At 36.7% G+C, this 22,038-nt stretch overlaps 2 protein-coding genes across 2 annotated transcripts; one reads left to right on the forward strand and one right to left on the reverse strand.

Annotated features, from left to right (window-relative positions):
* Positions 1-2,146: 2,146 nt before the first annotated feature.
* On the reverse strand, positions 2,147-3,691 carry LOC107789904 (uncharacterized). The gene has a single exon (XM_016611783.2). It carries the CDS (start codon positions 3,689-3,691, stop codon positions 2,147-2,149), a length of 1,545 nt encoding a protein of 514 aa, XP_016467269.2.
* A 5,245-nt stretch (positions 3,692-8,936) lies between these two features.
* On the forward strand, positions 8,937-17,936 carry LOC107789905 (protein TIC 100-like). The gene is given in 12 exon segments (XM_075221971.1): positions 8,937-9,629; positions 11,811-11,882; positions 12,014-12,103; positions 12,192-12,365; positions 12,721-12,811; positions 13,825-13,887; positions 13,963-14,029; positions 15,623-15,726; positions 15,801-15,927; positions 16,211-16,734; positions 16,736-16,945; positions 17,360-17,936. Coding segments are annotated over 12 exon segments (2,454 nt in total). The 5' UTR covers positions 8,937-9,015; the 3' UTR covers positions 17,678-17,936.
* The last annotated feature ends 4,102 nt before the right edge of the window (positions 17,937-22,038 follow it).

The following is a 22,038-nucleotide window of genomic DNA, read 5'->3' on the forward strand; positions in this document are numbered from 1 at the left end:
AAGCTTCCTGAAGAAGTTTATCCATATGAGACTCCGCCATAAATATGTTTATCTATTTAGTACTCTATTGGAAATAAGCCTCCTGAAGAAGCTTATACTTTCGGTACTCCGCTATGGATAAATATTACCCATGATAGAAGATTATCTATATCTGGCACAACAGTTTAGAGCAGCAGCTTACATGCAGCTTACACAGCAGCAGTTTACAAGCAGCTTACACAGCAGCTTGCAGTAGCAGCTTCTTTTCTTCTATAAATAGAGGAGAATTCAGTTCATTATGTACAGAAGTTTGAAGTTTGAATAATATATCAGTTTCTCTCTATACTTGTCTTTACTTTACGGTCTTTATTTTATAACACGTTATCAGCACGAGACTCTGCCATCTCGAGAAAATACTTTGAAAGTATCAGAGGTACGAACTTTCTTTTTCTAAATAATGTCAAATCTTTCTAAACTTGAGTTTGTAGCCCTGGATATATCGGGCAAAAGCTACATGTCTTGGGTGCTTGATGCCGAAATTCATCTTGATGCGATGGGTCTGGCAGACACCATCAAAGATAAAAATCAGGCATCAAACCAAGACCGTGCCAAAGCAATGATATTCCTACGCCATCACCTTGATGAGGGCCTGAAAATGGAATATCTTACTGTTAAAGATCCAGTCATACTGTGGAGTAATTTGAAAGATAGATATGACCACCTGAAGATGGTCGTTCTTCCACAGGCACGTTATGATTGGACTCATCTAAGGCTACAAGATTTTAAATCTATCAGTGAGTATAATTCTGCTATGTTCAAAATTATTTTCCAATTGAAACTATGTGGTGATAATATTACTGATCATGATATGTTGGAGAAAACTTTTACCACTTTTCATACCTCGAATATGCTCCTGCAGCAGCAATATCGAGAGATGGGATTTAAAAAGTATTCTGAACTTATCTCACATCTTCTTGTAGCCGAGCAACATAATGGGCTATTAATGAAAAACCATGAAAGTTGACCTACTGGTTCTTATCCATTCCTTGAAGTGAATGAGACGAACTTCCACCAAGCTAAGCGTGGAAGAGGACGTGGCCCCAGTCATGGTCATGGCCGTGGTCGGGGAGGAACTATAATTATGGTAATAATAATACACCAAAGAACCCGCCTCACCACCAGTAGTGGAAAAGGAAGGAGCAAAAGCATGAAGCGGTGCAAGCAGCAAAGCCAGAAAATATATGCTATAGATGTGGAGGAAAAGGGAACTGGTCACGTACATGTCGTACGCCAAAGCACCTGGTTGAAGCTGGGCTTGACAGGATGAACTTCTGCGGCCGGACAATTCTGGGTTGCGGCCGCACGTCTTCAGATTCTTCGGACCGTAAATTTTTGAGTACGACCACACTCTTGAATTTGAGCATGACAGAAGGGACTTCTGCGGACCGCACATTTTTGAGTGCACCCGCACTCTTGAATTATGCGGTCGCACAATAATAGTGCGGTCCTCACTTCTTCATGGACTCAGAACTCCATCTCTCTGAACTTCATATTCTACGGCCACACAATAATTATGTGGTCCGCACTTTGCAAAGGCATTCTGTCAGAGTTCCTTCATAGTCTGCGGTTGCACTCAATATTGTGCGGTCCGCACTTTGCTCTTTTTTCTTGGTTTTAGTCCTTGTCCAAAAATACTCCTTCTTGAGTTGAATTTCATCGTTTTGGCTCTTTTTACAATGCTCTTGCAAGTAAGCACATTTTATCAGTTTTTGGGAATACCTTTAAGTATTTTTGAGCTAAAACTAAAGTAAAAATATGCAAATAAGTAGTCAAAATCCCTACTTATCAGCTACCTGGATCGATTAACACACGCCTAACTCGAGATTTATTTATGAGTACATATATTACCAACGCATCATTATGTGGTTGCACGATGCCTTCAGCGTCCTCGTTGTTGAAAGATATGGTTCCCTCCGGTACATAATCTCGAGTCCGATTTTCCCTTGTAATAGACATCTTAGTGCGCTTTAACATCGGGCCTTGGGGGACGTCAACTCCACCGACAGTGGCGGACCCAGGATTTTTATCAAGCGGGTTCAAAATACAAAGAAACAAATATACAAAGAGGTCAACAAAAACTATATATTAATAAAATATATTATTACAACTATCCTCTACGAGTTTTCATTTCCTGAAACGTATTCATAATAGTCTCATCAGAAATGGTATTAAATATTTTTCTTTCTACATAAGGTACCAAACAACCGCTCATGAATTCGTCATTCATTCGATTTCGCAATTCACTCTTGATCAACTTCATCGCCGAGAAAGTTCTTTCAACTGTAGCAGTGGCAACTGGTAGAAGCAAAGCAAATTTCACAAGGCGAAACACAAATGGATAATTCACATGCTTCTTTGTCTTAACTAGTGTTTCAGAAAGATCAACAGGTCCTTGTAGATTTGAGAACCTTTCATCAACATCAGTAACATCAACAATATAAGTTTCAAGTTGATTCTTGAGCGTAACCATTATATTCTCATCAAAATCATCAGGATACAATTCAGCCATCATCAATATCTTTTTTATGTCAAAACCGGAAAATGAATCAATTGGATTTAAGCAAGTTACTCCAAGAAGCAAGTTCGTTGTCACCTCATTAAAACGATCATTGATTTCTTGAACTTGCCAATCAATAATCGTAAAAAAGATATCAACACGATAGTGATGTAAAATAGTATAATCAATAACTTTACGTCGAAATCTTCCGGAGTTAACATAGAAGTCAACAAAGTTTGGTATCAAAATATTATACTTGACACAAAATGCAAACACCTTATCAATAAATGAATCACATTCTTCTTCTCTTAGCTTTTGCAACCATTTCTTTGTCACTTCAACAAGTAGAATAGTATTTGCAATATCTTGCTCCTTTTTTTGTAAAAATGTATTAAGCTCATTTGTGATTCCCAAAACACCTCTCATTAGGTGCAATATGAAAGCAACCTCAAATGTTTGACAAGTGCTAAGATATCCCTTTGCCTTAGCTCTTTCTTCTAAAGTTCGGGCATCAACAACGATAGTATCAATAACATCAATAATTGAGCCAAACATAGAAATAAAGTTCTTAAAAGATTTGTAATGAGAACCCCAACGAGTATCGGCAGCTCTGGCAAGACCAAGTTCTTGATTCAAACCCCTACCAGTTTCAAGTTCACCCATGTCTAATGCCTCTTGAACTTTTTCTGCTTGAGATTCTCGAAGATCATCCATACGTTTAAAAGAACCTCCCACTATATTCAATACATTAGAAACCAACAATACAAGTTCTCCCACTTCAAGACACTTTTTGGATACCGCAACAAGAGTTAATTGAAGTTGTTGTGCAAAATAATGAATGGAATAAGCAGATTTACTTTCTTGTTGAATCAAAGTTTTGAGGCCACATAAATCCCCTTGCATGTTTCTTGCTCCATCATAGCATTGTCCACACACATAAGATAAACTCAAAGAATGTTGAGCAAGGTAATCAACAATTGCTTCCTTTAAACATAAAGCACTAGTATTACGAACATGAACGATCCCAATAAAATGCTCCACCACAGATCCACATCTATTAACATATCGCAATACAATAGCTAATTGCTCTTTGCATGATAAATCACGTGATTCATCAACTAGCAATGCAAAAAAGTCTCCATTTAGATCGTCCATAATTGCTTTAACTGTTTCAATTTTACATGCAATGATAATGTCTTTTTGAAGTTTATAGAGGTCAACTGATCATTCTTTGGAGCCTTTTTCAACACAAGATCACAGATTTTATCGCACCTCTCTGCATACCATGAAAGAATCTCAAGAAGGTTACCCTTGTTTAATGATGATTCATCTTCATGGTGTCTACGGAATGACAATCCTTGATTCAATAGGAGTCTCACAACCTCAATTGAAGCCTTCAAGCGAATTTTGTATTCGAGCTTGGTTTGACTGGATTGCCTATCAAATGAAGTTTGAATTGACTGTTTTTGTTTGAATAGATCTTCACATTTCTCTTTTGCATGATTATGAATACTGCTCGACTTACCAACATGAATATCGAATCTCTTTTTTTTTTGGGCCAACTCTTAAATCCTAAACTTGAAAATACATCGCCTCCACCTTGATGAATGTCTTCATCTTGAAATAAGTAACAACACAAACAATAAGCTGCATCTTCTATCACACTGTACTCCAATCAATTACGATATTCATCAAATCATTTAGGATTGAAACGGCGCTTTAAGCCCGAAAAATCTTTTTGAGGAAACTTATGATATCGGGGTTGGTAAGGACCTCTTTAGAGATATTCTCTTCTAATCTCATCCCGCTAATTTGGATGATAATGTCTAATGGGTATTCTCTCCTTTGGATCAGTCAGTAAAGAATCAAGATCTATTCCTTATCTTTATCTTTTAGAGGATTGAGGTTGCTCTTCTAATTGGTTTAAATTTTGTTCCACGGGAGTAGCGATTGGAGAGGAAGAACTTGGTTGTGGCAACTTGGAAGATACTGGAGGGTAAAATCTCTTCATTGTAATACAAACTGGATTACCAAATTAGAATTAGAATTAGAAGAATAATTTTGTATATGTTTAACCTTAAATTTAAACTAGAAGAATTAATTTGGCCGAAGACAACCCAAGTAACGATCACTCATCAGATTACAGAACTATTGCAATGAAACTTTCATTCATGGATAACAACAAAGGTGATCTTCCTAGATTTTGGAACTTCAGTCCTAGAAAATACTATTGCATGCTAAATATTATTTTATAAAGGGAAATATGTTGATTCAACAACGAGCCAAGGAAAATGTCCTTGACTGCATCAAGGAAACATAACTGATTTCCATTCCATATCAAAAGTACACACACACCCAAAAAAATCATGTGTACGTATACGTATATTCAAACTGAAAAACGATTTCTCACTCAAAACCAACAACAACAGTTTGAGATTTTCCATAACTAAAGAGAAAAAGTGCTTAACTTCTCAATATAAGCAAGTTTATTACTCTCAATTTTTCACCTTTCCCCATTTTCCATTAAGATTAAAAATTATATTTAAAAAATATTTAACATGGTATATCTCAAATTGAAATTGAGTTTCTCAGTCAAAACTCATTAAAACAATCTGAATTTTTTTCCAAAGCATAAATTACAAAAATTTGCAATATAAGCAACTGAGAAACCTGATAGTGATAATTGATAGGCTGACGGCGAGAGACGGAGAGAGGCGACCCAACGAGAAGCGGCAATGGCTTATGGCTAATGGAGGAGACGACCATGAAGCAATGTTCTTTGAAATTGAACTACAACAAAGAGAAGAAAGCACATAGAGGTGAAGGAAATTTATTTGGATTAAATCTTTATACAAAAGAGGAATAAATACTAGAAATTAGAAAACTAGAATTAGTTCTTATTGATCACCTGAACTTTTAGTTAGATACCAAGATGAAGCCCTTTGTCTTTCAGGGAGATGACCTTCTCGGCAGGGGCTAACGGAAGAGGTGAGTGGTGACTATGGAAGCGATTCTCTTTGAAATTAAGAGAGAGAGAGAGAGAGAGAGAGAGAGAGAGAGAGAGAGAGAGAGAGAGAGAGGCACCGAAGGGCTTGGGATTACAGATTCTGATCGTTTTCTGATTTGGGGAATTGGGGGATATTTTAAAAAAAACATAACCGACGTCATTTTTATGGGAAAATAGACCTATATTAAAAAACCCAAAAATAGAGGGCATATATGACTAACTGGTTTCGAACTCAGGACCATGTGGAAATTTGAACCCTCTTTACCAGCAGGCTAGGCGATTTACTTGTTTGAAGTGGGTTCAAAATAACTTTATATCATTACTTTTTCGAAGATAGAAAAAATATACCTATATACACAATATTATTTTTCGACGAATGGGGTTTATATGAACCCTCTTGACTCCATGTGGGTCCGCATCTGTCCACCAATGATCATGTTAATGACGTGCTGAGGTTCCTCTTGCTCGATCTGCTTGTTGGAGTCCCTATTCCTGAAGTGATTTTTGGCTCGATCACTCAAAAATTCTCGGAGGTATCCATTATTGAATAACCGGGCTACTTCTTCTCTCAGTTGTTGGCAATCTTCAGTTTTGTGGCCGTGAGTACCATGACACTTACACATTAGGTTGGGGTCCCTTTGGGCAGGATCAGATTGCAATGGTCGAGGCCACTTAGTATCTTTGATACGTCCGATGACTGATACGATGTCGACAACATCGACATTGAAGTTGTACTCTGATAACCTTGGTGCCTCCCTAGACCCGATGGGTCAGTCGAAATCGTTTTTGCTCATGAGTCCCCGGTTATTATTACCTTGATCGCTTCTTCTTTCACTCCCCAAAGGGTTGCGCCCGGACCCATTACCCCTTCCATCTTCATTGTATGGTTGATACCAATCTCTGTTCGATCTTGGTTCATGATCGATGGCTCTTTTGGATCTATCACTAGTTCTGACAGGATAAACGGACCCGGAAGGGGTCTCGAGCTGATCGTCTTCGACCCTGATTTTTGGTACCTATTATGGACGTTGGCCCAAGTTACTGCCGGGTATTCTAACAATTTTTGTTCCAGCTATTGTGAAGCCAATGTGCTTTGGGGGTTGAGTCCTTGGGTGAATGCCTAAACGGCCCAATCGTCCGCGACCGGAGGCAGATCCATCCGTTTTATTTGAAACCTCAACATGAATTCCCTGAGCATCTCGTTATCTCATTGCTTTACTTTGAAAGGCCTGACTTTTTGGTCTCGCTTTCACAAAGGCATCTATAAGCATAGCAAATGAGTCAATAGAATTTGGGAGTAAGTTGTGATACCATATCATAGCTCCCTTTGACAAGGTCTCTCTGAACTTTTCAGCAGAATGGATTCGATTTCGTCATCTTAGAAGTCGTTCCCCTTGACGACGCACGTGTAGGAGGTCACATGTTCATTTGGATAAGTTATTCCATTGTACTTCAGATTTTAGGGCATAAAAAACTTCTTTGGGATCGGCTTCAGAGCTGCGCTCGGAGGGAAAGGCTTTTGGACAAATTTCTTGGAATCCAGGCCCTTCAGTTTCGGTGGTGCTCTTGGGATTTGATCGACCGTGGAGTTGTAGGTCTCCACTTTTTTGTCGTTGGCTTCGATTTTCTTTTCTCCTGATTCCACTTGTTTTGTCAGTTCCTCAAGCATTTTTATTATCCCGGGGTTGGTTCCGGGTTCTGCTTCACCCGACCTTTCTATGGTCGGTCCATTTCTGCGAGCATTTTCCCGGATGGTTCGGGATCATCTCTGTTGGAGGCGCGACTTTGGTTCTGCAACTAGGCTATCGCTGCATGTTAAGTCTGTAACATTTCGAAGATCACCCCCAAGTTAATCCCATCACCTTCGCCGTCGTGTGTACTTCGGGCTATCGACCATGCTCCATAGCGAATGTTGTTTTCGGTGTCAGTAGGCAAGTTTGCTTCGATAGCCACGAGTGAGTTAGCATCGATCGGATCTACGTCTGGGACTCCGTTGGGGGTGTCAACAGGGGGCACTTCGTTGTTGGGCACCATGTTGTTGTTCTCTCCATGGTGGCCGGACTCAACATCAACGTTCAAATGGGCAAATTGGGAGTTTGACATTTTTAATTTGACCTAAAATTAAAAGCTCAAAGAATAAGTGTAAAATAGAGTGTGTTATAAAAATTTGTATCAAATTGCCACTATTATCCTTAGCCCCACGGTGGGTGCCAAACTATTTACCCTAAAAAAAAATGGATACCAATTGAATTTATATGTGGTTTTAAGGATATGCGGATTAATTCAATACAAATGATAAAAAGCGTTAGATTAATAGATAAAGGATGTAATAAATTGTCAAACCAATTAAGGGGGTGATCAATAGCTTAATGCAATGTCTGCCTTCGATCTTGGGCTCACAACAATGAAGAACTGATGAACAAAAGTAAGAACTTTGAATAACAGAGAAAATAATAATATATTGCCTTGATATACGTGTTACAATTCCTAATGAATAATGAGACTCTCCTTTATATAGTAAGTGAATTTTACCCTAAGTACAATTCTATAAAAGGTAAAAATCTTTCGTTTTGCTAATCACAGATTTTCTGCCGATACATGCCGAGATTCACGCAGTGACATCCGGCTAGGTGCGAATATCACGGCCCTTTGCTAGTCGTGCTCGATTATCTAGTAATGCTCTCCGAAGTTTTAGGGTTGAATTAGACCTGGAGGATGTGGCCCCGATTATTCCGAGGGCAGGTGTTTTGCCCGGACTCTGACTCGAGGGGCTCCTTGCCCCGATTTCGGTTTCTTACTTTCATGTCTCGCTCCGTTTACTCCATTGAGAACCGAGATATCCAACGGGCTCGATTTCACCCATATACAATGCTAACTACAAATACATAACTTAACTTTAACACAAATGTGCTTTTTTTATTTTTCGTTTGGTAACAATTAAACTATTTTTACTTCCTAAAGCATTGGATATCAATATTATCACCCTACTACATATTATGAGTACTAACTATTACTACTCTCTCCGTTATAATTTATGTGATACTTTTTATTTCTTGAGAGTTAATTTAACTAATTTTTAAAGCTAAATAAATTAGATCAACTTAATATTTTAAATTTAAAATTTAGATATTCACAAGCTATGTAAAAAATACTATAAATGATAGTTTTCTTATGTCAATACGATTATAAAGTATATTTTAAAATATTAGTCAAAATTACAGTAAAAAGTGTAGATAAAGACTCCCGTAAATACAAAATCAAGGAGAAGCGGCCTGCAGCCATACTGAGAAAATCGCCCTCACTTCACTATGTACAGCACTTAAAACAACACGTACAACCATTCTTTGCTGCACATCGGTCACATCGTTGTTCCCCTATATAAACAAGCAAACTTTCACACACCTTATCTTCTTCATCCTCTTCTCCTACTCCCCACTCTCTTACTCTTTACTCCTACAAACAACACTCTCCAATGGCGGACCCAAACGAAACCAACTCAAACAGTTCGCCCAATCCAGAAGATGAGAACGAAGAAGAAGAAGAAGAAGAAGAGGAAGAACTCGAAGAACCCACTTCCTCAGACTCGGACTCGGAATCCGAAACGGGGCTCCAACCATACACCCGGGCAGGAGGCGAACCCGACACAGACGATGAAGAAAACAACACACCCGAAGCAAACGTGAAGCGTTTCATGCGAGTCCTTAACTCCAAACGCAGAAAGCGTGAGCTAGAAGAGGAAGCAGAAGACTACACTTATCACGAGGACTTGTTTGACTTTCCGTACGACTCTGAAAATTGGAGGGAAGAGGATTTAAAGGAGCTTTGGGGGGATGCTCCGATTGAAATGACCAAACCCGGTTGGGACCCGAATTGGGTTGATGAAGAAGAAGAGGATATTATTAGTGAAGAAATTAGAGCGGGCCGGGACCCGCCTATTGCCCCATTTTATGTTCCTTATAGGAAACCGTTCCCTGTGGTGCCGGATAATAACTATGATATTTCGAACCCGAAATCAGTGATTGAAGAGCTTGATAGGATTGAAGAGTTCTTGAAGTGGGTTAGCTACATTTTTGCTGATGGTAGCTCGTGAGTCTCTTTTTTGCTAACTTTTTTTTATTTTTCTTTTTGGAGAGATTTTGCTAAATGGGTTTTTATTTTCTTTATAATTGAGGTAAAGATTGTTTTTGTTTTTTAACTTTGAATGTGAAAGTATATGGTTTTAGCTGCTAGTGTTAGTTTTCATTTTCATAGTGTTCGTTTTCATTTTCATAGGCATTGGACCTGAATAGTGGGTATATGGGTGTGTGTTTGCTTTACAATTGAGGTAAAGAATGTTTTCCCCCAAAAAAGGTGAATGGTGTGAGGTAGCAGGTGACTGGCGTGGAGTAGTTGATGTGCCCAAGCTGCCGGTTACACCACTGTCATTTAAAAAAGAAAGAAAAGTGAACTTTGAATATAGATATGATTGGCTATATGGTTTGAGCTGCTAGAGTTACTCAGTTACTTCTAATATTCATAGGCATTGGAGTTGAATAGTGGAGTGTGTCATTGATTCTCTGTGCTAATGTGGAGGAGTTCTTTTCCCAAGCTAAAATTAGTTGCGTGCTATGATTTTTCAAGTCTCGACGCACTAAGCTTATGCTATGCTGTGGAAGTGCCGGACCACATTGAGTCTTATGTATGTAGCCTTACCTTGCATTTATGCAAGAGGCTGTTTCCGCGCCTTGCACCCATGATCTCTTCGCCACACGGCAGTCCCTTCTCAAGTGTCAAACTTTATTGACATTGCTAGCATTTCCTATATATTTAGATTTAGTGATTTCCTTACTTTAATGCAGTGCCTAGTTAATCATCTTGAAGTAAATCTTGAATAGAGAAATTGGATGTCCAAAATGAGATGGAAGAGATTTTTCATCTAGTTGTAGTAAATAGAGGTAGTTGTTGGATGAATTGGCATTTTTACTTCGTCAAATCTTTAATAGATAATTATCTTTTAAAGAAACCTGAGTACTAGTCCTAATATGTAAAAATTTCAGTTTTCTGATGATATTGTAAATGTTACTATACTTTCTATCTAATGCTGTCATGTTCAAGCTCAAATTTGCGGGTATTGAAGATGTATTGCACTTGCTGCATAATCCTCAAGGCTCACCAGAGATGGTTCAATTTAGGGGTGGCCAAAAACAGTAAAAGGTGGCATGTGTATATTCGTTGGAATATGTAATTAGATCAATGAACGCATGGATTATGGAAGGAGATCTACATGTTTCTATGTTTCCTTATATAATATTCAGAAATGCACAAGAAATCTGAGTATGTAATTGGAACAGTAGCTCTCAGAGTGCTAATAGATTGAAATTAAGGGTAGTAGACCTTTACTCAGCAATTTGGCATAAACTTTTGAGTGAACAAAGATTTAACAAGCAAGAGTTGTCCTAAGCTCTGGCAATTATACCTCTCGTTTTCTCCTACTGTAGAACACTAGAGATGCTATAGATATAACTGACTGTTAACTCCACATGAGAAACTCAGTTAAAGGTTGTGTTTTGTTTTCATGAAGTACTCTGTTAAAGGTTGTGTTTTGTTTTCATGAAGTACTCTGTTAAAGGTTGTTTACAGATGTGAAGCATTGGAATATGGCTTAAACTGGAATAGATCTTCACAATGAGGCCCATTGCTCCTTGATGAACAACTGGAATATGGGAACTTGGTTTCTAATTAACAGAAGTAAATGATACTTTTGATTGAACCGAAACATTTTCTAATGGCTACCCTGTAAGAAGTACCTTAAACTGGTAAAGCACTTCTCATATCGAAGTAGTTGATTTCCAATTATTATATAATAGTTCAATAATTGACATGAGTAACAAATCTGCAGCTTTGCATGGTTTTGCCTGTACTCTGTGTTTTCATGCCTCTTACGCGGTTGACATTTTCTAGTTTTCGTTTGGAAATGTTTGCCAAGTCGTTTGGGCATTTCATATAAACTAGATTCTATTGATGGCCATAATTGCAGCTTCACTTTTTCAGTTAGGGAATAAAATGTCCTTGTTAGGTTCCCGCCTCCCCAACTCGGGATCCCTTATCAAATGAATGTTAGACTTATGTCTAACTACTCCAGACTCCAGTGTGTAAGCTATATTAACATTAAACGACGCTGATGTGACAATTACTTGCTGTCACTTGGTCATGGTTTAGCTTTTCTACCTTTTTCTTCTTGTTCTTAGATGATGTCATCCGTAAAACTGATGGCCTTTGCATTTGAAGGTATGAAGGCACTGTTTGGGATGACTTGGCACATGGAAAAGGTGTTTATGTTGCTGAGCAAGGGCTGGTCAGGTTTGTCGGTATTATTTTTATTTTTTACTAGTTGTCGCTCTACAATTATGCCTAATTTATATCACGTTGTTTGTTAGTATTTCCTTAACTTCGCGTCAGCATCACTCATTATTTCTGTTTGCTTCTCGCAGGTATGAAGGCGAATGGCTTCAAAACAACATGGAAGGTCATGGAGTTGTTGAGGTTGAGATACCTCACATTGAACCCGTTCCAGGGTCCAAGTATGTTTACGTTCCAAAATGTTGCTCATAAGAATATTGTTTGCTTTAATGTTCTAAGAGTTTATTAAGTAGTTTAATTGTTTCGCAGGCTTGAAGCCAAGATGAGAGCCGAAGGCAAGATAATAAAGAGAGACTTCATGTCCCCAGAAGACAGAGAATGGCTGGAGAAGGATATTGAAGATACCATGGAGCTAACAAGCGGAGAATATGAAATCCCTTTCTATGAGAATGGTGAATGGGTCAGGCAATTTGGAAAGAAACCGTAAGTTTTACGTCCAAACTGAGAATTGATGGGCATGCCTTGACTTTTGAGATTTCTTTGTCGTTGAACTTATCGATGTTTTCCCCCTCAGTTCCAGTAAAGGTGATTTTTTTATTATCATGTTTTTTCGGTTGCACTCTGTTGCATGTAGATTTCTTTTAATTTGAGTGATGGAGTAGTTTATCATTGTTCGCCTTTCTCAAGAAAAAAATTGCTTTCTCAAAAAGTAGTTTATCCTTATTCACTTGCTGATCTACTGTGGTCTCTACTATGTATAAACTTGGAGTAAGTGGGGAATTGACCCAAAGGCACGAACTTACATGTTAAACTCGATCTTCTTATTATGTTCTGTTAGGGAGAAGGGGCGATATCGCTATGCTGGTCAATGGAAGCATGGGAGAATGCATGGTTGTGGTTTATATGAAGTTAATGAACGCACAATTTATGTAAGTGCCTATCAAACCTTCATCTCATGTAAAATTATTTGTCCAATAAGAAAATTTAACAAATTGCAGAGCACTCTCATTCTCACTAGATAATCTTCAACCACACAGCCAAATCATGGCATATGATTTTAAAATGAGGAGAATGTACTCAATGCTTAAAAGCATAAAGACGGTATTTCAAATAAGATATGAGTTGATGAATTTATCACTAGTTCTTACTGCAAATTTGTCCATCCTTCCACCCTACTAGTGGAAGTTAGATGTATTCAAGAATAAAGGACAACTCAGTGCACTAAGCTTATGTTATGCGCGGGTCCGCGGAAGGGTCAAACCATATTGGCTTTGATGTGCACAACCTTACCTTGCATTTTTGCAAGAGGCTATTATTGCGGCTTGAGCCCATGACCTCCTGGTCACACGGCGGAAACTTTTACCGTTGTGCCAAGGCTCCCCTTCAGACCTAGAATGGGGGATAAAAATCAAAGAAAAAACTTTCAACATATGGGTAAAAGGAACTGGCGAAGAAGACAGTTTACAAGCTTGTACCTGGCCTCTCTCTCTCTTGTTTTTTAGAAGGCTGTATATGGGCTATCTGTCTGAGCAGGTTATGAGTATAGGTTGCTGAGATATGAAAAGAAAAAAAAAAAAACTCTAGAAACCCTACTGTCAGTGCTCTTGGATAACCCCCCGATTATTTGGCTGTGCAGAAAACATCAAACAACTGACAAAAGCTTTACCACTATAATATAATAGATTTATTGTCCTCACACATTGATGTGAAGTTTCTTAATAACTCCTTCTAGATATTAAACAGAATCAATAGTTTTAAGTAAAATATGGCAAAATGAGCTCCAAAGCTATGGAAGGAAGAGTCACATTCTGACAATGTTCTCTTAGTCTCATCATTTCTTCTGTTCACTTCATGTTTTTGATGCACATACATCTTTAGAGGCTTTGAGAATCTAGGCCTGGTGATAGAGTTCAAATTTAACTCTTTTCACGTTTTGATGCAGGGTCGTTTTTATTTTGGAGAACTTGTGAGGGATACTTATGGATGCGATGCAGAAATTTCGGCGGTAAATTGAAGACTAAGCATATGCAGCTTGGCTTTTTAGCTGACACCTACAAAATATTTACAGTATTTATTTCAGATGCATGCAGGTATAGCAGAAGTTGCAGCTGCTAAAGCTCGGATGTTTGTTAACAAGCCTGATGGAAGTATGTAGTGTTTTCTTATTTGTCGGATATACGTGCTGTCCTCCATGATTAGTTACAGTGTTACACTCTCATGAGTTACACGTGAAATAATTAGATAACCTGATGATGATTTTTCGCCTGTCATTATGCTTTATCAGATTTACGTGCTTTCCCCATGACTAGTTACACTGCGAAATAATTAGATAACCTGATAACAATTTTTTGCCTTTCATTATGGAATTTAACAGGGAGTGGACTTATTTACAGTCATGTAGATCATTTACAGAGTTCGAGACTCAAGTTCCTCTTCGAAGAAAATATTTTCCTTAAGAATGTTGTTTAATATGGAAAAAAGAAAAGGAAATTCGTCTCTAAGATTTTCAATGAAAACATGTCGAATATGGCACGAAGAAAGGAACTTATATACATATTTGACAAAGATTGTGTATGACCAATTAATTGGATGAGTGATTCACTAAGCTATGGCACTCCAAGATATACCTCTTTCTATAACATCGAGACATTCTTGTTAAAGATGTAATTAATCAACTGAGAGCGTTTACTTGTGCATCTGTTTAACTGAAGGATATGATTAATAAGCACTTTGGACAGAAGAAAATCGGTTGTTTGGACAGCGCATGAAGAAGATAGCCTACCTATGAAGCAAATAGAATCGTATGTATGTGTATAGACCCTATTTTAGGTACTAGTTCACAATTGTATGGAACTGTACTCTATGCAACTACATCTATAAAAAATAATAAAAAGTCATGTTCGGCTTTCCAAATGAACTTATACAACCATGAGGGGAAGATATCGCTCTGTGTAGGACAAGCACATACAGGTTTACCAGTAATGCTATTACATGGTTATCAAATGTATTTGGAGGATAAGCAACTATATACACTATCAGAAAGTCATTTACTAGATGAACTCTGATTATGAGAACTTTGTATTATAGGTCCATATTGTGCGCTTCTAGTTTTTTGCAATATGATTATCATAAATGCAGTCCCGTTCCAGTATTCAGTTTCAATGCAATGGGTCGTAATATCGCTTTTTTCTTCAGTAGTTGTGAAAATGTTTTCCTGTTATTACATTTTTGTTTGTCCAAACTGCTACTCAAATGTGACATAGCATTTTGTTTTAGGAAACTGTTGAAACACTTCTAGAGACATTTGTGAGTGTGTAGCTTACTCTTGATGCCAATTGATGTGCAGAAGATTGGTTGAGCATGCTCGAACTTCTGACTTCAAATACTCACTATATGATAAAATGCCCAAATACTAATAAACCGTTTCAGCTATTGAAGGTTTTTGAAATTGAGAGCATAAGATAGTTTTTTAGGATCTCGTTTGAATTGTAAGGTCCTATTATATTGCTGAGTCTAGCATACGATTGTAGAAACTGCTTCTTTTTTGATTTTCAATCTCTCCCTCTCTCTCTCTCTAAATCAGCTATCAAGATTCTATATTTGTCTCTCTCTCTAAATCAGCTATCAAGATTCTAGATTTGAAATTATGATCTTCCCTTCTCTTATCATCGTTCGTGAACTTTCTGAATTGATTCGAGGACTATCGACTTTTCTAACCTACTTTGGCTGTTCCCTGGTAGTGGTGAGAGAAGAGAGAGGTCCCTATAGTGATCCTCAGCATCCATATTTATATGAAGAAGATGATGTGTGGATGGCACCAGGATTCATCAACCAGTTTTATGAAGTGAGTTGAATCTGTTTGTTATCCTTTCTGTTATAAATGTTGGAAAAGTTAGAACTGATTCATTTGTTACGCAGGTTCCTGATTATTGGAAAGCATATGTGCATGATGTGGATGAAGAGAGAGAAATGTGGCTAAACTCATTTTACAAAGCTCCTCTGCGATTACCTATGCCTGCAGAGCTTGAATATTGGTGGTCCAAAGGTAGGATTTTCTATTTGTTTTACATTCTCATCCATTAGGGATGGTCATGGAAAGAATGTTGTCGCAAATGTATGTGCATGTTGTGTGTGTAAGAGAGGGAGGGAGCGAGGGAGGAAACTCTTGACTTCTTTCTATAAACAGTTTTGATTGCGCACAAACGTGCCGTTAGTACTTCTCCTGTAAATATATTTCTGTTCATATAGTTCCCAATTGACCTGATGTCTAATCTCTCTTCTGATAAGCCTCTTTATGTAGACTTACTTTTTTGTTTCCTTTTTCTTAGATCAAAAGCCAGAATTTATTCTACTTAACAAGGAACCAGAGCCTGATCCTGAAGATCCTTCTAAACTTGTATATACCGAAGATCCGGTCATCCTGCACACTCCAACTGGAAGGATTATCAACTATGTGGAAGACGAGGAACATGGGGTACGATTGTTTTGGCAACCTCCTGTAAAAGAGGGTGAAGATGTTGATCCTGATAAGGTTGAATTCCTTCCCCTTGGATTTGACGAGTTTTATGGGCGAGGTGGGGCTGTCCAATCAGATAATGTGTGGAAACGGTTTGTTACCTCTGTGGAAAACACATGCAAACCTATGTTTGAAAAGCTGGAGAAGTGGACTGAAGAGAAAAAGAAAGCAGGTGAGGTGAAGATAGAGCTCTTGAAGAAAGAGCTTGAATTAGCAGAAGCGGAATTGTCTCTGAAGGAGGCAATGGAAGACATGGATGACGAATTAAAGAGAATGCAAGAAGAGGAGGAAAAGAAAGTTGAAATGGGAATCCAAGAAGAGGATGATATAGTGCCTTTCTGAACCAACAGATAATGTTGAGAAAACGTGGGCGGAAAAGAAGGAAGATGAGGAGGAAGAAGAGGAGGAGGAGGACGAAGAGGAGGTTACTGCATCAAGTTTCGGGTCTGTTGACAATCTAAGCTCAGCTAAGAAGGATGGCAAAACTGGAAATGCTCCATTTGGAGCATCTTCTTTGTCCTTTGCCGCCTGTAGCCTGGTTTCTGCTGTAAGTTTGAAAGCACTTGAAGTTTCGTTAGTGAAACTTATTTATAGTTTCCCGAAAAGAATCTAAAGAGGGTTACTTAAAGTGCACACCTTTGGTTAACATAATGAAATGATCATTCAGCATCACTCAAGCATATCTCAAAACTAATTAATACTCCGTAGCTTATATCAAACTACTAGAAATTTTTAGACTATGTGAACAGATTGTTATTTGAGAAATTTCAGTAAAGGATGTTAAAGAATTTGAGTAATGATGTCTGGTAAAGGGTAGCTGCTACAAGGAATAGTAGACAATATTCATCTTTACTGAATGCATTACCTTCATTGCAACAACAACAATTCGCCTCAATCCCAAGCAAGTTGGGGTCAGCATTACATTCATTACAAACTTATGGAATTTTCTTTTGGCCTGCAGGTGCCATCTAATTTACTGCATACATTCACGGCTTGGAAGGAAGGAAAGTTGAGGCCAAAGCCGTCTCCATTGTTCACTCCATCTAGTATTCATGAACTTCCGAAGGAGCAACAGGCTCCAGGCACAATTAGCTTCCCTTATGCTGTTAGCAAAAATGGAAGATTAAGCGCTGTGCGTCAAGCAAATTGGCCAGAGAAGTACATCAGCAAGCCGCGTATCAGAAGCCACTCAAAGCAGAAAGCATCTTCACAAATCCAAAGACACCAAGAAGACCAATGCTTCAACATATTATCATTGCACACACCATTACCTATCTAGTGAAGATATTTTTCCTCCTCCCCTTCTCATTCATTGTTAAATACTTTCATCAATTTTGCAGTGCTGCGGCCGATTGTTTGATTAGAGCTAGGCATATCCATGGCATACATTGTTCCACCATTGTTGGTCCTTGTACAATGGCTTGTCCCCATATGTGGTTTGTCTAAGAACTAGTTGTTCCTGTTTCCTTCATTCATAACATGTATTATTCTCATATTTGTTGTTCTTATTGAAGTAGTCCAAGTTGCTTTGCATTCATCTGACTTTTGTGGGTAGATGAAGCTGAGCTTGAATTGGTCAGAGCCTTAGCACTTATCTTTTCATAATAGGCAAGCTCAGTACCCAAAGGTTCTTATTGTCTATACTAATAATAGAGCCTTAACACTTATCTTCATGCCTAACTGGTCTCTCATGAGAAGTCTATACTGAAAGTTGCAGTGTGATCTTACAAGTAAGCTCAGCAATATGAGCCAAATTCAATCTCTCCACAACACTTCACTATGATATTTTATTTTTTTTTATATTCTTAATTTTTTATATGTCGATATTGTTTCTCGGCTTTTTCACTCCTGTATTTCTTTTTAAAGCTGCTATGACTGTGCTTTGCTTGAGCCGGGGTGTATCAGAAATAGTCTCTAAACCTTCACAACGTAGGAGTAAGGTTGGTGCAAACTATCTTTCTTAGACTTCACTTGTGGGACTACACTTCTTGTTGTTGTTGTTTATATTCTTAATTTTTTTAATCCTTTTCCATCTAACAAATATTTATTCGCTTTTAAAATTAATTTTTAAGTTCAAAACTTTAACTAAAATAAATATAAAAGACGAGTAAACTGTGACTAGAATTGTTTTCCATGGGCCTAACCAGAGGCGGACCTATGCAATAGGTAGATGGGTCACAAGCACCCGTAAAGTTAGGCAAAAATTTCATATATACATGTATATGTCTTTAGAAAATCGTGTCCTTATATACAGATTAGATTTTAGTTGAATCAAAAAGTGCACCCCGCGATCTTCAAATTCTGGGCCGCTTCCCTGACCAACTAGGTTAGATGAAAAGGAGTGAGCTATCATTTTCTTAGCTAAGAGATAAACATCATACAAGTGGTGATAGGTGGGGGCACTCATTTTTATTTTTTCCTCGTAAATTTGGCACATTATGAAATATTATGTCCCATGTTGAATTTCTTTGGGACCAATTTAAAAAGATAGCCAGAAAACAAAAATAGCTCCTATATATATAATGCAATTCAACATTATTTAAGTCCTTCTCCAACATGCCAATATGATGTTTGCATTTGGCTGAAAGAGATTCATTAACATGCTTTGTCTTCTGAATAGTCAACATTTTCAAACTTCAATTACAGTAATCACATCACTGGGAGAAATAGTAAAAACTAAATAATTGTTCTCTCTCTACTGTATGGCTTGTAATAAGAAAGTACTTAAATAACGTGTTTGACTATGAAGAGACTATATATATACATATACTGTACTCTAGAGTATAAGTTGTATGCAATAAAAAATAATTAAGGTAATTATCGAGATCTCCATGATAAGTATAAACTCATAACCTGATAAAAATAGTAACTAACCTACTATCATATGTTAAAATTATTGATAAAAAATTTACACTATCAATATATATATAAAAATTCATTCTAATATCAACATAAGGAAGGGGGAGAGACTGCAATTTTTTAATACTTTATGTCCTCTTTATGATAGTATACACCTTGTAAATTGCGAGAAGACACCCACAAGACAAAAGCCAATAATAGAGTTCAAAATGAGGATGAGGATAGGTTAAGATGATTAATGCCAACCAATAATTTTATTTGCCAATACAAATGCATGGACACTTGATTTTTTCAAAATCAGAGACAGAGAGAGCAACTCACAGCATTTTAGAGGACCCTAAATGACAAAAAGTCTAAATTTGAAGGGCCACTTCACTATTTTTTTTTCCAATAATTGCACAAACCCTAATAGTTCACATTTCATGCATACTTCTCAAAATCCTCCCCACTCCTCCAACACCAAGAAAATAAGAAATATAATGAAGAAAACAAACCAAGACAGGAAAGATCAGTTTTATGGTTAATTACAATTGTTTTTACGTTATATGACTTTAGTTTATAGGTTACCTATTAAAAAAAATAATACAAGAGATAAGAAAATAAAATGTAGGAGATCTTTGTATGCTCATTATCTTCTATTCAAATTGTAAATGGTTCGTATAAGGTCATTTTCTTAGCCAAAGTAATTATAAGATACAAGTTGCTTGAGTCTCTACCACAACATAGTGACAAATAATTGGACAAAAAAGGACTGATATATTCATAATATTTCTTAAAAAGTCCAAAGAATTCAGCCTAAGCTTTGGCACAGTGCTTGGACGCATTTCAATTCATAAATCCATCGTTTTTGCTGCCAATCGACAGTAATTGTTTGATTGTTTCTATTTAATTTACCTTTTTCTAAATAAAAGTTTAGAAGCTTTAGTTGACAAACAACTATCCATCAATTAACTATTCAGAAGTTCTCAGCATATTTTATGAAATGAATTTAAGTTTTAGGTTCCAAACAAATAAAAGCGCTTGATACCGGTAAAAGTTAATCATTTCAGAACAATTATTTGTCAATTTTGAAAAATGGGCATTCAACATTGAAAGTTCTAACTTGTTTTTTTTTTATTAATAGCTTGTTTGCTAAGCTTCTTTTTCGCTAATTTTTTTTTTTTGGTCAAAAGTATTTTTTTCAAAGTTAAGATGTTTGGCTAAAGTTTTAGAAGGAAAAAATTACTTTTGAGTAGAAGCAGAAGCAGAAAAAAGTAATTTCTTCCCAAAAACAGTTTTGAGAAAAATACACTTAGAAGTATTTCTAAAAACTTGACCACACACTAATTTATGCTCAAAATTGCTTTTCAAATTAATTAGTCAAACACAAGCTTATTCTCACTAAAAGTACTTTTTTAAAAAAAATACTTTCCAAAATAAATTAATTTTAGAAGGTCGGTCACAAATACAGTATAAGTCCATCTTATAATAGTCAATTTAAGGGCATTCAGCTTACTTGAGTTTTTGACTTGTTTTTCATAGTTTTAGAGGAACTGAACATTATGCATTATCTCATAGGACAAAACACAAATTTGGCAGAATATGAAGCAAAATGGCAAGCTGAGATTGGGAGTTTTTGAACCAACTGATGTAGTAATATATAATTTTTGAATGCCTACTAATTCCAGAATATTCAACAAAGAGAAAAGCAGCCAAAATTTAGGACTGTTACCTAACAATTTTTCTAGAACTAAGCAAAACCCCTTAATAATTTCACGTGCTCAAACCTTCCTAGAACACACCTGCACCAGCTGCGCACGACCTCTGCTATTATTGAAACCTACATTTAGGTGAAAAATATTTGACGTTTATAGAAACATGACAAGATAAGATTTAGATATGACCCAAATTAATCCACCTTATGAGGAAATCAATTCATAGAATATTAAATACTTAAATCACATCATACTACTAATACAAGTAACATACCTGATTATGTTTTGAACTTTTCGTGTTGTTTATCCAAACACATCCTACATAATTTTTGATAGGTTGGATATTAAGAGTTGTTTATAACTCCAGGATTATTGTGTTTACATTCAACCCCGATAAGTAATTTAGAAAGTTTCTTTTTGGTCATTTTTTGTAGTGTATTTTAGTTTTCGTAAATTTCTTTAAATAGTATTTGTGATTATTTTGTAGAATTTCTCTTCATTATTAACGTGAAAACTGATTAAAAAAACATCGACAAACAACCATATGCATATGATTACATCATAATTATCACCAACTATCCGATAACATGTCAATGTCAAGAATCCAATTTTAAGGAAACCAGAAAATAGGAATTATAGTATTATTTTTAAACAGCTTTCGATTAAATAATTCGTCTTATTTTTTTTTATTCAATGATTGAACAGTATTGGATAAACTGCAGAATCCAGTCAAATGGGGAACATTCAAAGATTGAATCCTCTTGGATAGAATTAAACTCAGTGTGTGAAACTCTTTAGTATTCTTTTCCTTTCCGTTCTATAAATAATTTAATAAATATTTTTTTTCGTTTTTGTTTTAAAATTTCATTCGGTATTTTATAGCGTGCAAGTAACTTGTACGTTAGAATGAAAGAGATTAGGTTCAGACAACAAATAAAGAAAACAATTGAACATTGAACTTGTCATGAGACATATAATTTTTACTAATCAATTCATTTATGATTTAGTCGAATCTGATAGAAAGATTCAAAGGATCAACCCTAATAATCGTGATGAATGATTTATAATCTTATAATATTTTATATGA

Source organism: Nicotiana tabacum, chromosome 9 (genome assembly GCF_000715075.1).
Source record: "Nicotiana tabacum cultivar K326 chromosome 9, ASM71507v2, whole genome shotgun sequence".
NCBI lineage: Eukaryota > Viridiplantae > Streptophyta > Magnoliopsida > Solanales > Solanaceae > Nicotiana > Nicotiana tabacum.